General features: G+C 42.0%; 1 protein-coding gene across 2 annotated transcripts in view; it reads left to right on the top strand.

Moving 5' to 3' along the window:
• Positions 1–19748, top strand: part of LOC124722875 (ankyrin-3-like) — an 898463-nt gene that overhangs the window by 265681 nt on the left and 613034 nt on the right. For both annotated transcript variants that reach the window (XM_047248010.1, XM_047248011.1), the window contains one exon: positions 11083–11215. In XM_047248010.1, the coding sequence (XP_047103966.1) occupies positions 11083–11215 (133 nt within the window). The remainder of the gene's footprint in view (positions 1–11082; positions 11216–19748) is intronic.

Raw genomic sequence — 19748 nt, 5'->3', positions numbered from 1 at the left:
TCTGGGTGTAACAATTTTTGGGGGAATGACATCGAAAGATCACATAGGCTCAGTTGCAGATAAGGCGGGTGCAGAATCGGGATCGCTGGCAAAAAGTTTAAAAATAACTACTGCATCTCACCTTACTATATCGCTCAAGTGTGTGGAGCCCACTAACAGGGAGTGCTAGACTTATACTCGTATATACAGGGCTGGAACGAATGGTCACAGGTTTGTTTGACTCACGGGAAAGCGTTGTATTAATGTTGACAGACTCTCAGAGATAGACGCAAATTATCCCACGAGAGTCGACTTTCAAAATTTCAAGAACCAGTATCTAGAGATATTGTGGAACCCGATATGTATCATACAAGTAGGCACACAGAGGCATTTAGGCTCTCGCACGCTAACATGTGATACGTGCTAAGTACCTTCTCCATAGAATTTCCAGATTATGTAAATAGGTGTAGAAAACCGTAGGGGACAAGCGTAAGAGTCACTGTAATTCAGTCCTTTCCTAGGCCGCTGGGATGCTATCCTCAGGCATGCCTTTCTTCACTGGGGCCACGCCATCATCGTCATTACTTCTGTCGGTCGTACTTCTGGAAACGATTTTCCCGCCACTCAGATGTCGAAGGGCAAAAATTACACTACTGGCCATTAAAACTGCTACACCAAGAAGAAACGCAGATGATAAACGAGTATTCATTGGACAAATATAAGAGACTAGAACTGACATGTGATTACATTTTCACGCAATTTGGATGCATGAATCCTGAGAAATCAGTACCCAGAACAACCACTTCTGGCCGGAATAACGGCCTTGATACGCCTGGGCATTGAGTCAAAAAGAGCTTGGATGGCGTGTACAGGAACAGCTGCCCATGCAGCTTCAACACGATACCACAGTTCATCAAGAGTAGTGACTGGCGTATTGTGACGAGCCAGTTGCTCGGCCACCATTGCCTAGACGTTTTCAGTTGGTGAGAGATCTAGAGAATGTGCTGGCCAGGGCAGCAGTCGAACATTTTCTGTATCCAGAAAGGCCTGTACAGGACCTGCAACATGCGGTCGTGCATTATCCTGCTGAAATGTAGGGTATCACAGGGATCGAATTAAGAGTAGAGCCACGGGTCGTAACACATCTTAAATGTAACGTCCACCGTTCAAAGTGCCGTCAGTGCGAACAAGAGGTGACCGAGACGTGTAACCAATGGCACCCCATACCATCACGCCGGGTGATACGCCAGTATGGCGATGACGAATACACGCTTCCAATGTGCGTTCACCGCGATGTCGCCAAACACGGATGCGACCATCATGATGCTGTAAACAGAACCTAAATTCATCCGAAAAAGTGACGTTTTGCCATTCGTGCACCCAGGTTCGTCGTTGAGACACCATCGCAGGCACTCCAGTCTGTGATGGAGCGTCAAGGGTAACGGCAGCCATGGTCTTCGAGCTGATGGTCCATGCTGCTGCAAACGTCGTCGAACTGTTCGTGCAGATGGTTGTTGTCTTACAAACGTCCCCATATGTTGACTCAGGGATCGAGACGTGGCTGCACGATCCGTTACAGCCATGCGGATAAGATGCCTGTCATCTCGACTGGTAGTGATACGAGGCCGTTGGGGTCCAGCACGGCGTTCCGTATTACCCTCCTGAACCCACCGAGTCCATATTCTGCTAACAGTCATTGGATCTCGACCAACGCGAGCAGCAATGTCGCGATACGATAAACTGCAATCGCGATAGGTTCCAATCCGACCTTTATCAAAGTCGGAAGCGTGATGGTACGCATTTCTCCTCCTTACATGAGGCATCGCAACAACGTTTCACCAGGCAACCTCGGTCAACTGCTGTTTGTGTATGAGAAATCGGTTGGAAACTTTCCTGATGTCAGCACGTTGTAGGTGTCGCCACTGGCGCCAGCCTTGTGTGAATGCTCTGAAAAGCTAATCATTTGCATATCACAGTATCTTCTTCCTGTCGGTTAAATTTCGCGTGTGTAGCACGGCATCTTCGTGTTGTAGCAATTTTAATGGCCAGTAGTGTATGTAAGAGGCACAGCGTCCCCAGCTTCGGACAAAGAAAAAGAGAAATGACTCTCATTATTACTTCCCATAAAAATACTTTTTAGTTACTTGCAGAAAAAACACTCGCTTGCACATGTTAGAAGCCAATGAGCACAGTTCAGAACAATCCAAGAGGCCGACAAAATGTCGCTGCGAAACAATTTTCTGACTTCTCTAAATCAATTAGAGAAACCACTAATAGTCCTACAAACTTCTTTTAGCCCTGTAAACAACGTCATTTTACCATGTCGCAAGCATTTACGAAGAATACTTCGAAACGTATACAGAGACGTTCACAGTTCTTCTTGCAGGCTTCTAGGGTTTGCGAAACGGACCACACTTTTGATAAGGAAATGTACCGTTTGGATAAAAAAAAGAAGTTTGAGGATCACATCAGTTTGAAATTTGCCGCACACGGCGAGGGCAGTGAACTCTGACCTTGCCAGTGTTTCGAGTACTCCTCGTCTGGTTCTCTCCCACGTGACATTGAACGTCACCTTCAAAGAGTGTGGCGCGTCCGTGGAGCACCATAACCAACGCTCGTAGTTACTAACGTACCAGTTGCTCGCAGCCGTTGTTGCAGTTGGACGAAAATTGTATTTGATGCCATAATTACAACAGGGATTGACAACGGCGCCGTTCTTCTCAGTTCGTGTTGTCAAACTTATTTTGTAACCAAACGGTACACTTCCGGACATGAGTTTCTAATTAAAATTATAAGTATTAATTCCTCTCTACTGTCCTTAGAAGTCTGTAATAGGAATTGTGTAACTCCTTGTATATTCAACGTTAGCACCCTCTGCTGGCTCAACTCATGTTGTGTATGTACGTATTTAGGAATAGACACGCAAATGGTGAACGAATGTAAACGTCGCCCCCAGTTAAAGGGTTAATCGCGATTGCATCGTGTTTCTCGGACTTAATGCCCCATCCCTTGTGGCCACCATGAGCAAAGCGCGAAAGTCCTGTTAAAGCGAAACAATGCGTCTCTCTATACCGTTGGATAGGGTTGCAAAGGACGGACACAAAGTACTACGTCATCTACGAAAATGGGTCAAGCGATTTAAGTAAGTTTGCGACTTCATCTAACTGGGGTGAAATGACATTAGGTGTTCCACAGGGTTCAGTCATGGGTCCCCTTCTGTTCTTGATATATGTGAACGACTTCCCTTCCTATCTGAAACAGGAAGCTGAACTGAAACTGTCTGCTGATGATACAAGCATCATTATTAATCCAGTAAAAGAAAGTCCAATTGAAAATGATTCAAATAAGGTCTTTGGAAAACCCATTAATTGGTTTTCTGCAAATGGGCTTGCTCTAAACTTTGAAAAAAATACAGTACATCCAAATTTCTGCTGGAAAAAATACAATTCTATCAATAAATATAACACATCAACAGAAGTCAGTAGACAGGGTAGAGCATACTAAGCTTTTGGGTGTGCATATAGACGAGAATCTTAATTGGAAAACTCATATTTTGGGTCTCCTAAAGCGACTAGGTTCAGCAACTTTTGCGATCAAAATAATTGCCAATTTTGAGGATATAGAAATTAGTAAGCGAACATACTTTGCATACTTTCACTCTCTGATATCATACGGAATAATATTTTGGTGTAACTCAACACTTAAACAAAAAGTATTCACTGTTCAAAAGAAAGTGGTTAGAATAATGTGTGGGGTTCAAAGCCACACATATTGTGGGCATCATTTTGAAAGATTGGGAATTCTTACAACAGCCTCACACTACATCTACTCACTAATGAAAATTGTTCTCAACAACATGGACCAGTTTAAAAACAACAGTGACATTCATGATTGTAATACCAGAAAAAACCTATCTTTGGCATAGAAAGGGGTAAAATATGCTGCTATAAAAAATTTCGACAAATTACCAGATGAAATAAGGTGTCTGACAAACAGCAGTAATAGCTTCAAAAATAAATTGAAATCATATCTCCTTGACAACTTCTATATCATAGATGAATTCTTGAATAGAAATAAATAAATCTGTAAATATAGTATATGCATTTTGTGCCATTTAAGGGAATGGGATAAATAATAGAAATATTAATCTTTAACTCTGTATTGTAATATATATATATATATATATATATATATATATAAATTTTTGTTTCATATGTGCATTTATTGTGCACTTGACACGTTCCACATCATAATGGCTACCGTACCATGGGATTGATCAATGGAACACGCAACTAACTAACTAACTAGTGATAGTGAAGTCTGACTAAAATCCATAAATATTATAAACATGTATGTATGTATGTGTGTATATACGTATGGATGTATGTATTTACTACATCTCGTTCTATATCACAAGACCGATTTCAGCCAGACTTGGTACACGTTTATCTTATTGTCTGTAAAGAATCTCTGTAAGTGTAAGAACCATCTACCCATCAGAGAGGGGGAGGGGGGGCGCCAAAAAGCAGTATAGCCGACAGCTCGCGAATTCCCATAACTTCAGTCATCAAGAATCTGAGAATGAGAGCACTTAATGACTAGCAACACACTTTAGACATAATTTCAGACCTTTACGGAACTTTTCGTCATCAGCTCCCACAAAATAATGAGAGGACGAAAGTTTATCGCTTACTTTATTTTCGCTGTGTGTCCAGTAAAACTGACGCATGAAGCGTAACGTTTAATTTATTACGTCTTTATTACTAATGGTATTCGTGACACAGTTTGCGGACAGGATTCCTAGATACCACTGAATTTACCAGAAACATTATGTCAGTGTACGACATATAGTTCCAGATATATGACGTCATAAATACTGAAATGCGTGAAAAACTGCCGCATTCATTACTTCTTTGCTATTAACTCTGTTCGCACCACATCCATGTATGTCACTGAATGTGCTTACGAAAATATCTCATTGTACGATATATAGTTCGGGATATTTGACGTTAAATATGTGAAAAAATGTGACATCGTGTATGACATTTTAATTCATTTCTTTTTTGCTACTAAATCGATTCGCAACACATTTCTGAGACACACGTGCCGCTGAATGTACATAGAGAAACGAATCATTTTAAGATACATAGTTCAGGAGATATAAACAATGAGATGCGTGATGATGATGATTGGTTTATGGGGCGCTCAGCTGCGCGGTCATCAGTGCCCGTACAAAATCCCAATTTTTACACAGTCCAATTTTTTTCACAGTCCAATCTATCACTGTCACGAATGATGATATCACAAAAACCCAGTCCCCAAGCAGAGAAAAATCTCCAACCCGGCCGGGAATCAACCCCGGGACCCCGTGATCCAGAGGCAGCAACGCTAGCCACTAGACCACAAGCTGCGGACTGAGATGAATGATAACTGCTGCATCATGCATGCCATTTTAGTTTGTTACTTCTTTACTACTGATTCTACTCATAACACATTTCTCAGACAGTAGCCACAAATGCCAGTGGATGGATGTACCTGCAAAATTATATCATTACACAGCACATAGTTCAGGACATACGGTATCCTAAACATTAAGCGGAGTGAAAATGAAACTGCAGGGCGAAATTCGCTGGAGACATGTGTACAAATACGCGTGAAGTATGTTAAATATATGTGAAATATGTGAGTGTGATAACGTGGAGAGAGAAGGGGGAGTAGAAGATGGACATACAGGGAGTGCGAAGGAGGAGATGGACACAGACAGAGAGGAGGAGAAGAGACAGAGGAAGGAAAGAGGAAGAGATGGACAGAGAGAGGGAGGGACAGAAGATAGACAGAGAGAGGGTGAAAGGTGAGACGGACTGAGAGAGGGGGATAAAGGAGAAGATTTATAAATACATACCCAGCAACGCCACGTAGGCAGCTAGTTAATAAAATTTAAAAATATTTTGAATTTTCGTATCGCTTCAGCATCTCTATACGAATATATTAGTAGGTATTGCTCAACAAAAAGGCATTGTTGGCTCTTTCATTTGGACTGCAGCTACGAAGTATTTGAAATGTGCTGTTGAACACGCTGTGTGGTATAACGTGTTCTCTCTCTCTCTCTTTCTCTGGTGTGTGTGTGTGTGTGTGTGTGTGTGTGTGTGTGTGTGTGTGTGTGTGTGTGTGAAAGCTCTGGTCGTTATTAATTTCAACACTTACTGATAAGAGAACATTATGTTCAAGCAGTTGATTGTACGTGTTAGTCCACTTTCCACCGTCCGCACCGGAAACTGATGCAGTTTTTCGTAGCATTTGTTCTTCAAGTTTTTAGCACGGGGGTGGAGACTGATACCCTCTACGTTCACACACAGGTAGTGCAATTTGTTTAGACTGTGCGGTAACTTTTGGGGAATTTGACGTATAACACTTAACATCCGGAAAATTGGGAAATCTTTTAAATCTAATTCATCAATACCGTCTTAAAATCACCGTCTCACATTTTTCCAATACGTGGCATAGAAACTTGTTTTGCTTGAAAGTTCAGCAGCCATCAGCCATGAAATGATGAGCAATATTACTGAGGTAGTCTACAGTTTATGGTGCCTTAAGTAGCAACCACAGGTTCCAGACACGACCGTGTGACTGTATCCTATAGCACAATATTGTTAGCGTTGGCGCTTGTCTACATCTAATTACACAACAGCTGGTGCGTGAGATGCCATTCGGAAGTGGACTTCGTACAGTGCAGCCATGTTCTATGGTACTGTCTTGACCAACATGTTGTTACTTTACACATCCAATCGGACGTAATGAATTTCTGTATTGATGTTATTAGAAAAATGTTCGTAATCCAGGATTAGTTAAAAAGAAACACTACTGTACATGCCTTTAAGGTATGTCGCATACGATAGGTAACATATGAAGTTACGTGTGATTGTTCATTAACCGCTCCACTACTCCGGACGTATATATACGCTTATCGTTTCAGTGCTCCAGACGTATATATATGACTTTGTATGAAAAATATTTACGGTAATTCCGTACTACAAACGTACAGATACGTCAAACGTTTACTTCCCGGCCAGTAAGTCAACTTATTGAATGCCGCATTCTCTTTAGAAGCCACTAATATCGTAACATTACCCAATTTGTGTGCTGCGCTTTCCGTGTTATCGAATAAAATGACACGACGTTGCCGTCCGTTTACTGAGGCATCTACATCAAACTGACGACGAGGACTTCTTCATGCCTAATCTAGCTGATTACGGTTGGACAAATAGTGATGCCGATGAGCCTGCAGGTGAATCCGTCACAACAGATTTTCAAAATATGAGCATACCAGCATACATTGAACCAGTAAATGCAGATCGCTTTTTTGTAACCATCGCTTCTTCCTGCGATTCCGAAGAAGAGCCTGTGCATATGCCTGAACAATCTGCTAAAAGACACAAAAACTCTGATTTGGATCCCAAAGTGTATAATTTCGATAACAGTCATTCCGGTTGCAAAATCATCCATTTAGATGGTTCATCTACTGTACGTGCCTGCTTCCAAGTTTTCTTAGCTAAGAAATTGTGAACTGCATAGCTGAGCAATGTAATTTATATTACGAGCACCTTTGTAACGACGCCAGTGAAAAATCAAGACTGGGACGTTAGAAACCACAAACAGTGATGAAATTTACTTTTTCCTAAAGTAAATTTTCTGATTGTTCAAGTGAGAAAAAATGAAAACAGTTACTGGATAAACGATCCGTTAATGTCTACCGCAGTGTTTGTGCAAATCATGCCAAGGGAAAGGTACCTTCTGTTACTAAGAATGTTACACTTTTTGATAACAATGAAAACCCTGGAGATGACAAAATCTGGAAAATTAGGAGAACTGTGGATCATTTAAGAAAAGCGTATCCAGATACCTTCCATCCCTTTGAAACTTTGCGCACTGATGAAAGTTTAGTCCTTTAAAAAGTTCATGTCTTCTTCAGGCAGTACATTCCATTCAGACGCCATAAATTTGGCGTAAAGATTTTTGTGTTGTGTGATTGCGTTTCTGGATGTATTCTTGACTTTATTACGAGGGTAATCCCAAAAGTAAGGTCTCCTATTTTTTTATAAGTACAGATCTCTGTTTGTGTGGCAGTTGGTCACACTGTTATGAAGAGTGCTTCACGCGCTGTGTGTAAACAAGCGCACGCCGTGCTGAGGCGCTCAGTCTTGGCTTGCCAGCCGTTGAGAATGGAGCTCCCGTTGGATGTTACCGCCAAGTTCGAATTGCGCGCAGTTATTCGGTTTTTGAACGCAAAGGGCACTGCGCCGATTGAAATCCATCGCCAATTGATGGAAGTGTGTGGTGAGTCGTGCATGGATGTCAAAAATGTTCGTAAGTGGTGTAGAGAGTTTGCAGCTGGTCGGACCGAAATTCACGACGAACAAAGGAGCGGAAGACCGTCAATTTCTGAGGAGACAGTGTTGGAGGTTGAGCAAAGCATGCGTGAAGATCGGCGGATCACCCTGGATGATCTCTGCACTTTGGTTCTTGAGGTTTCCCGAAGCACCGCTCACAGAATTTTAACGGAAACATTGAACTACCGGAAGGTGTACGCAAGATGGGTGCCACGCATACTGACTGAGGACCACATGCGGCAACGAGTTGATGCTTCCCGCGCATTTCTTCATCGCCTTGCAGCCTAACAGGACAACTTTCTGGACTCAATTGTCACGAGTGACGAAACCTGGGCATACCACTTTACACCTGAGACCAAGCAACAATCACGCCAGTTCATAACTTTCTGAACAGCATGGTGACGAGCTGGTATGACATGGGCATACAAAAACTGCCACAGCGTCTACAAAAATGCATCGACAGAAATGGTGATTATGTCGAAAAGTAGTTAAATGTTCAAGCTGTAAACTGATGTAAACCATTGTAGAAATAAACAGGTCTATGTACTTATAAAAAAAAATAGGAGACCTTACTTTTGGGATTACCCTCGTATTTATGTGAGGGACGCAAAAGAAAAAACTGACTTTAGTGTGAATGCTCGCATAACTATAAGCATTGTTTTTACTTCACTAGAACGTTACCTTGATAAAGGTCATATACTGTATGTTGACACTTGGTATATTACTCCGGCGTTATTTTCTTATCTGGATGACAGAATGACTGATGCTTGTGAAACTGTAAGGAAAACCCGTGAAGAAATGTCTTCAAGAGAGATCGAGTTTGTGTCAACAGGTAGACTTCTTACTCTCGAGTGACAAAACAGGCAGGAAGTGAGGATGCTTTCAACTCCTCATAAAAGCGAAATTATAGCGATTGATAAAATTGACAGAAGCACAAATGAAGCAAAACGAAAGCCAGCTTTCATCATAAGCTACACTGAAAATATGGGGACGTCGACAGGAGCGACATGATGCTAAGTTCATTAGAATGTGTACGAAAAATTGTAAAATTGCATGAGAAAGTATTTTTCCATTTGGTGGACCTGTCTCTGCTGAAAGCGCATGCGTTATATAAAATTCAAACAGGAAGATATAATTCAGTATCCGATTTTCAGCAGAGGCTCATCAAGCAGATCCTGAAGATTCACCACCGACCGCAAGCAGAGGGCGTTCGTGGAAGGAGATCGGCTTACGGTGATAACCCCTTGCACGTAACCAAGCACCACCGTTGTCTCACTAATGCCAGGAACGTCAAAGAAAATCACTCAGAGAATGTGCACTGTATGTGCAAAACACGATGTGACACTAGATACATTTCTACATCTACATGGATACTCTGCAAATCACATTTAAGTGCCTGGCAGAGGGTTCATCGAACCACCTTCACAATTCTCTATTATTCCAATCTCATATAGCGCACTGAAAGAATGAACATCTATATCTTTCCGTACGAGCTCTGATTTCCCTTATTTTATCGTGGTGATCGTTCCTCCCTATGTAGGTTGCTGTCAACAAAATATTTTCGCATTCGGAGGAGAAAGTTGGTGATTGGAATTTCGTGAGAAGATTCCGTCGCAACGAAAAACGCCTTTCTTTTAACGATTTCCAGCCCAAATCCTGTATCATTTCTGTGACTCTTCCCCCATATTTCGCGATAGTACAAAACGTGCTGCCTTTCTTTGAACTTTCTCGATGTACTCCGTCAGTCCTATCTGGTAAGGATCCCACACCGCACAGCAGTATTCTAAAAGAGGACGGACAAGCGTAGCGTAGGCAGTCTCCTTAGTAGGTCTGTTACATTTTCTAAGTGTCCTGCGAATAAAACGCAATCTTTGGTTAGCCTAGGTATTTAGTTGAATTTACGGCTTTTAGATTAGAATGATTTATCGTGTAACCGAAGTTCAACGAGTTCCTTTTAGCACTCATGTGGATGACGTCACACTTCTCGTTATTCAGTGTCAACTGCCACTTTTCGTACCATTCACACATTTTTTTCTAAATCGTTTTGGAGTTTGTTTTGTTCTTCTGATGACTTTATTATTCGATAAACGACAGCGTCATCTGGAAACAACCGAAGACGGCTGCTCAGATTGTCTCCCAAATCGTTTATATACATAAGGAACAGCAAAGGGCCTATAACACTGCCTTGGGGAATGCCAGAAATCACTTCTGTTTTACTCGATGATTTGTATCAAATGTAATGCACCTTTATGTTTGAATTTTTGTTTCGAAGGATACCACACTTTGAAGTTTTCATAGTGTAATAACTTAAGATTTTTTTCTTCTGATGAAAGTACATTTTTGAAAAAAAACAAGTATTTCTCTATAAAGATAAAAAAAGAAACAATATAACATTATAATACTGCATTTTGCGTCTTAATTTTTTCTTAGTAACAACGATAGACCGCTACAGTCGTACGTATAGCACCACATGAAAGTCGGCTGCTCAGTCTAAATGCGCAGTGAAAGGGTTGAGATAATAAACACTGAGAAATAAATTTTTGTATGGGTGTAAACTAGAAATGGAAAATAGCATTAACTGAATTTATTTCATCTCCTGTGGTATGAACCGGATAGTGCCTCAGCTAACTTAAATTGTGCTTCGTATATAAATTGCATCTCGGTAGCTTCGTAGTTAATAACACAAAGAATCAATAGCCGTAATGATTTGTTTCAGAACGGTCTCAACGCCCTACACTTGGCCTCCAAAGACGGACACGTCGCTGTCGTCACTGAACTTCTGAAACGAGGTGCTTCAGTTGACGCCGCAACCAAGAAGGGCAATACTGCGCTGCACATTGCTTCACTTGGTAAGTAAAAAGCTCTCGTATTGTAAAGCTCTGCCGGCCGTGGTGGCCGAGCGGTTCTAGGCGCTTCAGTCCGGAGCCGTGCGACTGCTACGGTCGCAGGTTCGAATCCTGCCTCGGGCATGGATGGGTGTGATGTCCTTCGCTTAGTTAGGTTTAAGTAGTTCTAAGTTCTAGGGGACTGATGACCTGACAAGGGAACCTCCCCATCGCACCCCCCTCAGATTTAATTATAAGTTGGCACAGTGGATAGGCCTTGATAAACTGAACACAGATCAATTGAGAAAACAGGAAGAAGTTGTGTGGAACTGTGAAAAAATAAGCAAAATATACAAACTGAGTAGTCCATGGGTCACATAAGCAACATCATGGAAAAAATATGCTTCGAAGCGCCGTGGTCCCGTGGTAGTGCGAGCAGCTGCTGCACGAGAGATACTTGGTTCAAGTCTTCCCTCGACTGAGAATTTTACTTTCTTTATTTTTGCATAGTTATTATCTGTCCGTTCGTTCATTGACATCTCTGTTCACTGTAATAAGTTTAGTGTCTGTGTTTTGCGACCGCACTCCAAAACCGTGCGATTAGCAGACGAAAGGACGTGCCTCTCCAATGGGAACAGAAAACATTTGATCGTAAGGTCATAGGTCAACCGATTCCTCCACAGGAAAACACATCTGATATATTCTATACGACACTGGTGACGGCATGGGCGTCACATGACAGGAATATGTTGTCGACCCACCTAACTTGTGCACTTGGCGAATGGCTAAAAAGATTCTTCTACCTTGCCCGATTTAGGTTTTCTTGTGGATGTGATAATCACTCCCAAAAAAGTGATGAAAACATAAGAGTTTGTCACATAAACTGAAAATAAAAAATTAAAATTTACACCCAGGACCTTTCGTTCCTCAGCTGCTCACGTTACCACGAGACCACGGCGCTCCTGCGTACCTATTGTTCTTATTGTTGCTTATCTTCCCTTGAACTACTCAGTTTGTATATTTTGCTTATTTTTTCACAGTTCTATACAACTTCTTCCTGTTTTCTCAATTGATCTGTGTTCAATTTTTCAGGGCCTATCCACTGTGCCAACTTATAGCTAAATCTGAGGGGGTGCGATGGGGAGGTTCCCTTGTGAGAAGTTAGGTCCCATAGTGCTCAGAGCCATTTGAACCATTTTGTAAAGCTCTCAGGTAGACGGTAACGTGCTCAAGTCATATTATCTCGTCTTTGCTACAAGTCAGACACCACTGGCTTATTTCACGAAGTAACCAACACGTCTCACGTTAGTTTTGACCTCAAGTCCCTAGTGTATCCGAAAAGACAATACGTATTTAGTGAGCCTCTGCCTCTAGCGTACCTCTGGAAAGCTACACAGGACTTCTGGAATCCATGCTGTATTGCAGCAGGTGGTCATCAGTATATCAGTGATCAAAGGCCTTACTGAAAACCACGCTCCAATACACAGCGCAGTCTCCATTGTACGCTTTTCTTGATACCCGCCACAGGTCTGTGCGTCGTGGCGTAGGGAATAGTAAAACTTTCGGACCACATTACATGTCAGTTCTCATATTGTGCTCTTGTCACAGCTGACATCTCTTTTAGGCATCAACTCGGTTTAGAAGAAGTTTACACTAACGGCTCTGCCGTGGCAGTCTGCAGTCCGCACTGTCGCCTGATAAACAAATTAAGAGCCTATGGAATATCAGACCAGCTGCGTGGCTGGATTGAAGAATTTTTAGCAAACAGAACTCAGCATGTTGTTCTCCATGGAGAGATGTCTACAGACGTTAAAGTAACCTCTGGCGTGCCACAGGGGAGTGCTATGGGACCATTGCTTTTCACAATATATATAAATGACCTAGTAGCTAGTGTCGGAAGTTCCATGCGGCTTTTCGCGGTTGATGCTGTAGTATACGGAGAAGTTGCACCATTAGAAAATTGCAGCGAAATGCAGGAAGATGTGCAGCGGATAGGCACTTCGTGCAGGGAGTGGCAACTTACCCTTAACATAGACAAATGTAATGTATTGCGAATACATAGAAAGAAGGATCTTTTATTGTATGATTATATGATAGCGGAACAAACTGTGGTAGCAGTTACTTCTGTAAAATATCTGGGAGTGTGCGTACGGAACAATTTGAAGTGGAATGATCATATAAAATTAATTGTTGATAAGGCGGGTGCCAGGCTGAGATTCACTGGGAGAGTCTTTAGAAAATGTAGTCCATCAACAAAGGAGGTGGCTTACAAAACACTCGTTCGACTTATACTTGAGTATTGCTCATCAGTGTGAGATCCGTACCAGGTCGTGATGACGCAGGAGGTAGAGAAGATCCAAAGAAGAGCGGCGCGTTTCGTCACAGGGTTATTTGGTAAGCGTGATAGCGTTACGGAGATGTTTAGCAAACTCAAGTGGCAGACTCTGCAAGAGAGGTGCTCTGCATCGCGGTGTAGCTTGCTCGCCAGGTTTCGAGAGGATGCGTTTCTGGATGAGGTATCGAATATATTGCTTCCCGCTACATATACCTCCCGAGGAGATCACGAATGTAAAATTAGAGAGATTCGAGCGCGCACGGAGGCTTTCCGGCAGTCGTTCTTCCCGCGAACCATACGCGACTGGAACAGGAAAGGGAGGTAATGACAGTGGCACGTAAAGTGCCCTCCGCCACACACCGTTGGGTGGCTTGCGGAGTATAAATGTAGATGTAGATATGTAGTTCCCAGGACCCTGCGTCCTCTAGATAGACCAGTAAGTTTTGTAATAACTTTCAAAAATATTCAAATGTGTGTGAAATCTTATGGGACTTAACTGCTAAGGTCATCAGTCCCTAAGCTTACGCACTACTTAACCTAAATTATCCTAAGGACAAACACACACACCCATGCCCGAGGGAGGACTCGAACCTCCGCCAGGAGTAATAACTTTCAGAGGACACAGTCCTTATCAGTGCTCTCCACCTCCTCCAGCATTATTAGTAATTTTATTTTTCTGTCAGCATTCTGTTTAGCAGAACAAGTTTTTACATCTGGTCTGTCTGCTGTTACGACACGGGATAGAATAACAGAACCAGATGACCCAGTGGTTAGTCCACTCGACTCACGTTCAGGAGAAGCTGCTGTAACACCCCTTTTGTTGCTTTTATCTTTTTATATCAACCTAAAGTTGGATTGCTTTGGCCTCGGCCATCGGTCTATCAAAGCGAAGAGTGTTAACGGTAGGGAATCACGCGTCATAGGCATTCCTACTGACCTAGTGAAACGCGGTCCTCCCACTACAGTTAATGGTCCTATTACTTCGATAATAAACGAAGTTATGAATGGTTCGTCTGAAATGACACGATTCTAGAGTCAATCATTCCGCAAAAAGAAAAAAAACTTAAATCCCTATCGCCTAGTTCACTCACTCACAATAATGATTTGGAGGTAGCGATTATTTTACTATCTGCTCAGTTTGATTTAACTTGAGAAAACTGCTGTTTTCATACGGAATGATTTGAGTTTTTTATCTCGGCCCACTCAGGAAAGGTGTTACCGCTACTGTTGCCAGCAGCCTTAGTGGCTGCTTTTACATCACTCTACTAGGAAATTTACTCTTGGCGCGTAAAAAATAAATCTTTAACTGGTACTAACGTTCAGGGTCGCGCTTTGTGTCTTACTGCCGCAGGTGTTCAGTAATGAATAAACGTGTGATCAATTACAGATTTCCTGTGAGTTCACTACACTGATAAGGCGAATTCTGTAGAAAGGTTCAAAAATGGTTCGAATGGCCCTGAGCACTATAGGACTGAACATCTATGGTCATCAGTCCCCTAGAACTTAGAACTACTTAAACCTAACTAACCTAAGGACAGCACACAACACCCAGTCATCACGAGGCAGAGAATCTGTAGAAAGGGCACGGCCGATTTCCTCTGCCTATTTGCCCTTTCCGAGTATTTGCTGCGTCTCTAAAGACGTGGCCATCTCTGGGACGTTAATTTCTAACCTCGCTTGTCGCATGCTCCATACACTCGTATTAGATCTGTGACTGTTGTCAGAGACGAACGTGACAACTTGCACTCGTTGACACTGTGCGGCCTCTAAACATTTTTAGAGCTATTATAGAAGAGGGGAGAAATAAAATAAAACTTGAGCAAGTTTCAGAGAATTTAAAAGTTTCGGAAAGGAAATGCTCCTCTGCCGTGTTTACATAATGCACACCACGTTATGCAACATCAGGCCGAAGGCCGTTTTTTGGGGAAAAAAGTGATATCCCCACCATCTGTTCTCCAAATCTTGGACTTATTAAATTTGCAGAAGTTCCGGAAAACTAAACAACGGATCTAAATGGGTAATGTTTAGTTCTGCAGCATAGCTTATAAACACTGAACCTGCACTTGTGAAGCAATCCTTCGAATTTTACAACAGACCAACCGTTTCCATACAGGATTTATTGGCGAATTTGGTAAACCTGTGTGTAGTTCTCAATTCAGTGTTGCATTAATAGACGAAGTAGTAAAAAAGTCTGCTGTTGGTCAGAGAGCAACCATTCTGTCCTGTATCCAGACCTAACAGTTTTTAAAACGATACACAGCTCTCTGTTACGAAAATTATGCTTTGCAGAGTGTGTTTTTGAGACCAGTCAAGTAGTAACTCATGGAATGCATAGGAGATGTCGTCAACGAAAGGGTACCGCAGAAGTATCGTAGTAACGAAGTATTATTGAACCGGCATGAAAAACGAACATTTCTCAATGTTATACTGAAGAGCGTCGTAATTGTTTTAAAAGACGTACGGAAACATGTGTGTGACGTTGCGTCTCTGGCAATAATGGAATTCTGATTGAGTACCAAACAAAAAGAAAAGGACAGAAGTTTATTATTACTCGTACGAATTATAAAAAAAATTAATTGTCTATTATCTGACTGAGAGCTAAAAAAATTCTCTAACGTCTCCTAACAACTGTTCTGCAATGCTCCTGTGCGCAACAGACAATTTACCTCGTCTTGCTGCTGCAGTTGCGTGATCAGCAACACGCTAAAATATTTCAACAGCAATACTGCGATGCATGCAGAGTGCAATGCATGGACTAATTGCAACAACTACTGCCATATTTTTATAAATAGAAATTGAATGATCAGGAGGGGTTTGGTCAACTAGCCTTAAATGGTGTAAAAAATGAAGAAAACCAATGAAGTCTCTTATATTTGCAATATATTCTTCAAACACTGACAAACTTTACACAGACCTTTAATTAGTCCACAATGCCTATACTCAATAAACACGTTTCTGACCTCAACAAAGATGCAATTATTACTCATGAGGAAACTCTTCCGTTTGGACTTGAAAGCGCGTGGATTACTACTCAGATTTTTGAATTCTTGTGGAAGCTTATTCAAAATGGATGCAGCAGTATACTGCACAACTTTCTGCACAAGAGTCAAGGAAGTGCGATCCAAATGCAGATTGGATTTCTGCTTAGTATTAACTGAGTGAAAGCTGCTAATTCTTGGGAATAAGCTTATATTGTTAACAAGGAACGACAGTAAAGAATATACAGGGTGAATTAAATGGTACGGATTGTATGCGTCGCACTGAATTCTGCCGATGGGCTCTACTTCAGATTCAGAGGGATGACACATTTATTAATTTGATTTTATTTACTGACGAGGCTACATTCACGAACCGTGGAAATGTTAAATTTTCATAACATGCATTACTGGGCAACTGAAAATCAATGTTGGCTGCGGCAAGTTGCACACCAAAAACTTGTGGTCCGTGAATGTATGGTGTGAGATTCTGGAGAACAGAATTATAGGCCCCTATTTCATCGAAGGAAATCTTAATGTTAGGAAGTACACCACAATACTGCAAGAAACATTACATCTGTTATTGGAAGAAATACCTTCAGGAACAAGGAACAGAATGTAGTATCAACACGAGCGGCATCCGGCACATTTTTCGCTGACGGCTAGAAATGAGTTGCAGAGACAATCCCCAAATTGTTGGATCGGACGCGGAGGAGATGTGTCGCGACCAGCTCGTTCGCTAGACGTGACGCCTCTGGATTTTTTCTTGTGGGAATTCGTAAAAGACATGGTTTATAGAGACGTTCCAAGAAAATTGTCAGAGCATGTGCTTCGATAAGTGCCGATGTGATAAGGAATACCACTCAATCCATGATGAGAAGATTGCAGCAATGCGTTGATACCAATGGTCATCACTTGGAACACCTTCTGTAAATGGACGCTCATGCCACCTTTGTGACCTTCGTTGACCTTCAAAGACCTTACTGTTACACATCATTGGATTCGTCTCGATAGCCGCTATCAGGAAATAAGTACCAAACTACTGCATCCCATTTTGAAAAACAAAGTTGATCTTCATATCTCTGAAGCGACCTACTGGCGCTGATGATCGCGCAGTTGAACGCCCCACAAACTGAAGATCATCATCGTCATCATGTCCGCCCCTGGTGGCTGAGTGGTCATCGCGACGGAATGTCATACCTAACGACCCGGTTTCGATTCCCGGTTGGGTCGGAGACTTTCTCCGCTCAGGGACTGGATGTTGTGTTGTCCTTATCGCCATCATTTCATCCCCATCGACACGGAAGTCGCCGAAGTGGCGTCAACTCGAAAGATTTGCACCAGGCGAACGGTCTACCCGACGGGAGGCCCTCACCACACGACATTATTATTATTTATCGACATTATGAAGCGACCCCACCTAGCAACGAAAAACCGACGTCATATTATGGCCCATGCAACTTTTGTTCCACAAACTTCTCAGCTCCTATCATACTCTCAGAGTTATTGTTGTTGGCAATAGTTAGGACTGACCCTGTATATATTGAGAGACCAGTGTCAGAATACCCAGACTAGTGAACAGGGGTTGACAAAAGGTTCGCGAACTTACACTATTTATTGCGCGCCGGCCGAAGTGGCCGTGCGGTTAAAGGCGCTGCAGTCTGGAACCGCAAGACCGCTACGGTGGCAGGTTCGAATCCTGCCTCGGGCATGGATGTTTGTGATGGCCTTAGGTTAGTTAGGTTTAACTAGTTCTAAGTTCTAGGGGACTAATGACCTCAGCAGTTGAGTCCCATAGTGCTCAGAGCCATTTATTGCGCGAGCTGCCCATTTCTGAGCCAAACATATCCTTCGAGAATGGGAAGAATTACCCCAAAATATAATACCATACGACATAAGCGAATGAAAATAAGCAAAGTAGACTAATTTTCGTGTCGAACGATCATTTACTTCAGTTAACGTCCGAATAGTGAAAATGGCAGCATTACGTCTTTGAACAAGATCCTGAACGTGGGCTTTCCACGACAGCGTGTCGAACGATCATTTACTTCAGTTAACGTCCGAATAGTGAAAATGGCAGCATTACGTCTTTGAACAAGATCCTGAACGTGGGCTTTCCACGACAGTTTACTATCTATCTGAACACCTAGAAATTTTAACTGTTCCATTTCACTAATCATGTGCCCTTTCTATGAAATTAAAACGTCGGGTTTTGTTGACCTGTGTGTTAGAAACTGTGTCTTACTGTGTTTATTTTCTAGAAGCCATGAACTTATGTCATGAACTGCACTATTTGAATACAGCCAATGTTTCACACAATATCGTTCACTACCAAGCTAGTGTCATCGGCAAACAGAAATATTTTACAGTTATCTGTAATATTAGGGGGCATATCATTTATATAAATATGGAACAGGAGTGGCCCTAACGGCCCCAACACTGATCCCTGGGGCACCCCCCATTTGACAGTGCCCCACTCAGACCCTACATCACAGCCATTCTCAACATTGTGAACAATGACCTTTTCCCATTTGTTGTTAAAGTAAGAGGTGAACGAGTTGTGAGCTACTCCCCGTATTCCATAGTGGCCCAGCTTCTGGAGCAATGTTTTGTGATAAACACAATCAAACGTCTTAGTTAAATAAAAAAAGCCCATCTTCCGAAAACTTTTGTTTAATCCATCCAGTACCTCACAGAGAAAAGAGAATATAGCATATTCAGTTGTTAAACCACTTCTACAGCCGAATTGTACATTTGATAGCAAATTATTTGATATAAAATGATCGATTATCCTTACATATGCAGCCTTTTCAATAACTTTATCAAACACTGATGGCATAGAAATAGGTATAAAATTGTCTACATTATCCCTTTCTACCTTTTTATAAAGCGGCTTCACTTCGGAGTACTTCATTCGTTCAGGAAACTGACCAATCTTAAAGGAAAAATTATTAATATGGCTAAGTACAGAGCTAACATGTGCATCACAGTACTTTTATATCCTTCAAGGCACTCCATCATATCCTTGAGAGTCCTTAGTCTTCAGCAATTTAATTATGTCATACGCTGTATTATTGAGGACAACAAGAACTGTCTCCCGCCTATTGGGAGAAGCTAGTATCACTAGAAGCTTACCATGAAGTGGCGTAAAAATGATGTCACTCGATGCGCCCACCAAAGTCTATAGCACTCGACGTATGAAAAATATGGGAGATGCCATATTGGATTTCGTCGCATTTTGTTCTTT

The sequence above is a fragment of the Schistocerca piceifrons genome, chromosome X, assembly GCF_021461385.2.
Source record: "Schistocerca piceifrons isolate TAMUIC-IGC-003096 chromosome X, iqSchPice1.1, whole genome shotgun sequence".
NCBI classification, from domain to species: Eukaryota; Metazoa; Arthropoda; class Insecta; order Orthoptera; family Acrididae; genus Schistocerca; species Schistocerca piceifrons.
This window is presented reverse-complemented; position numbering and strand designations above follow the sequence as displayed.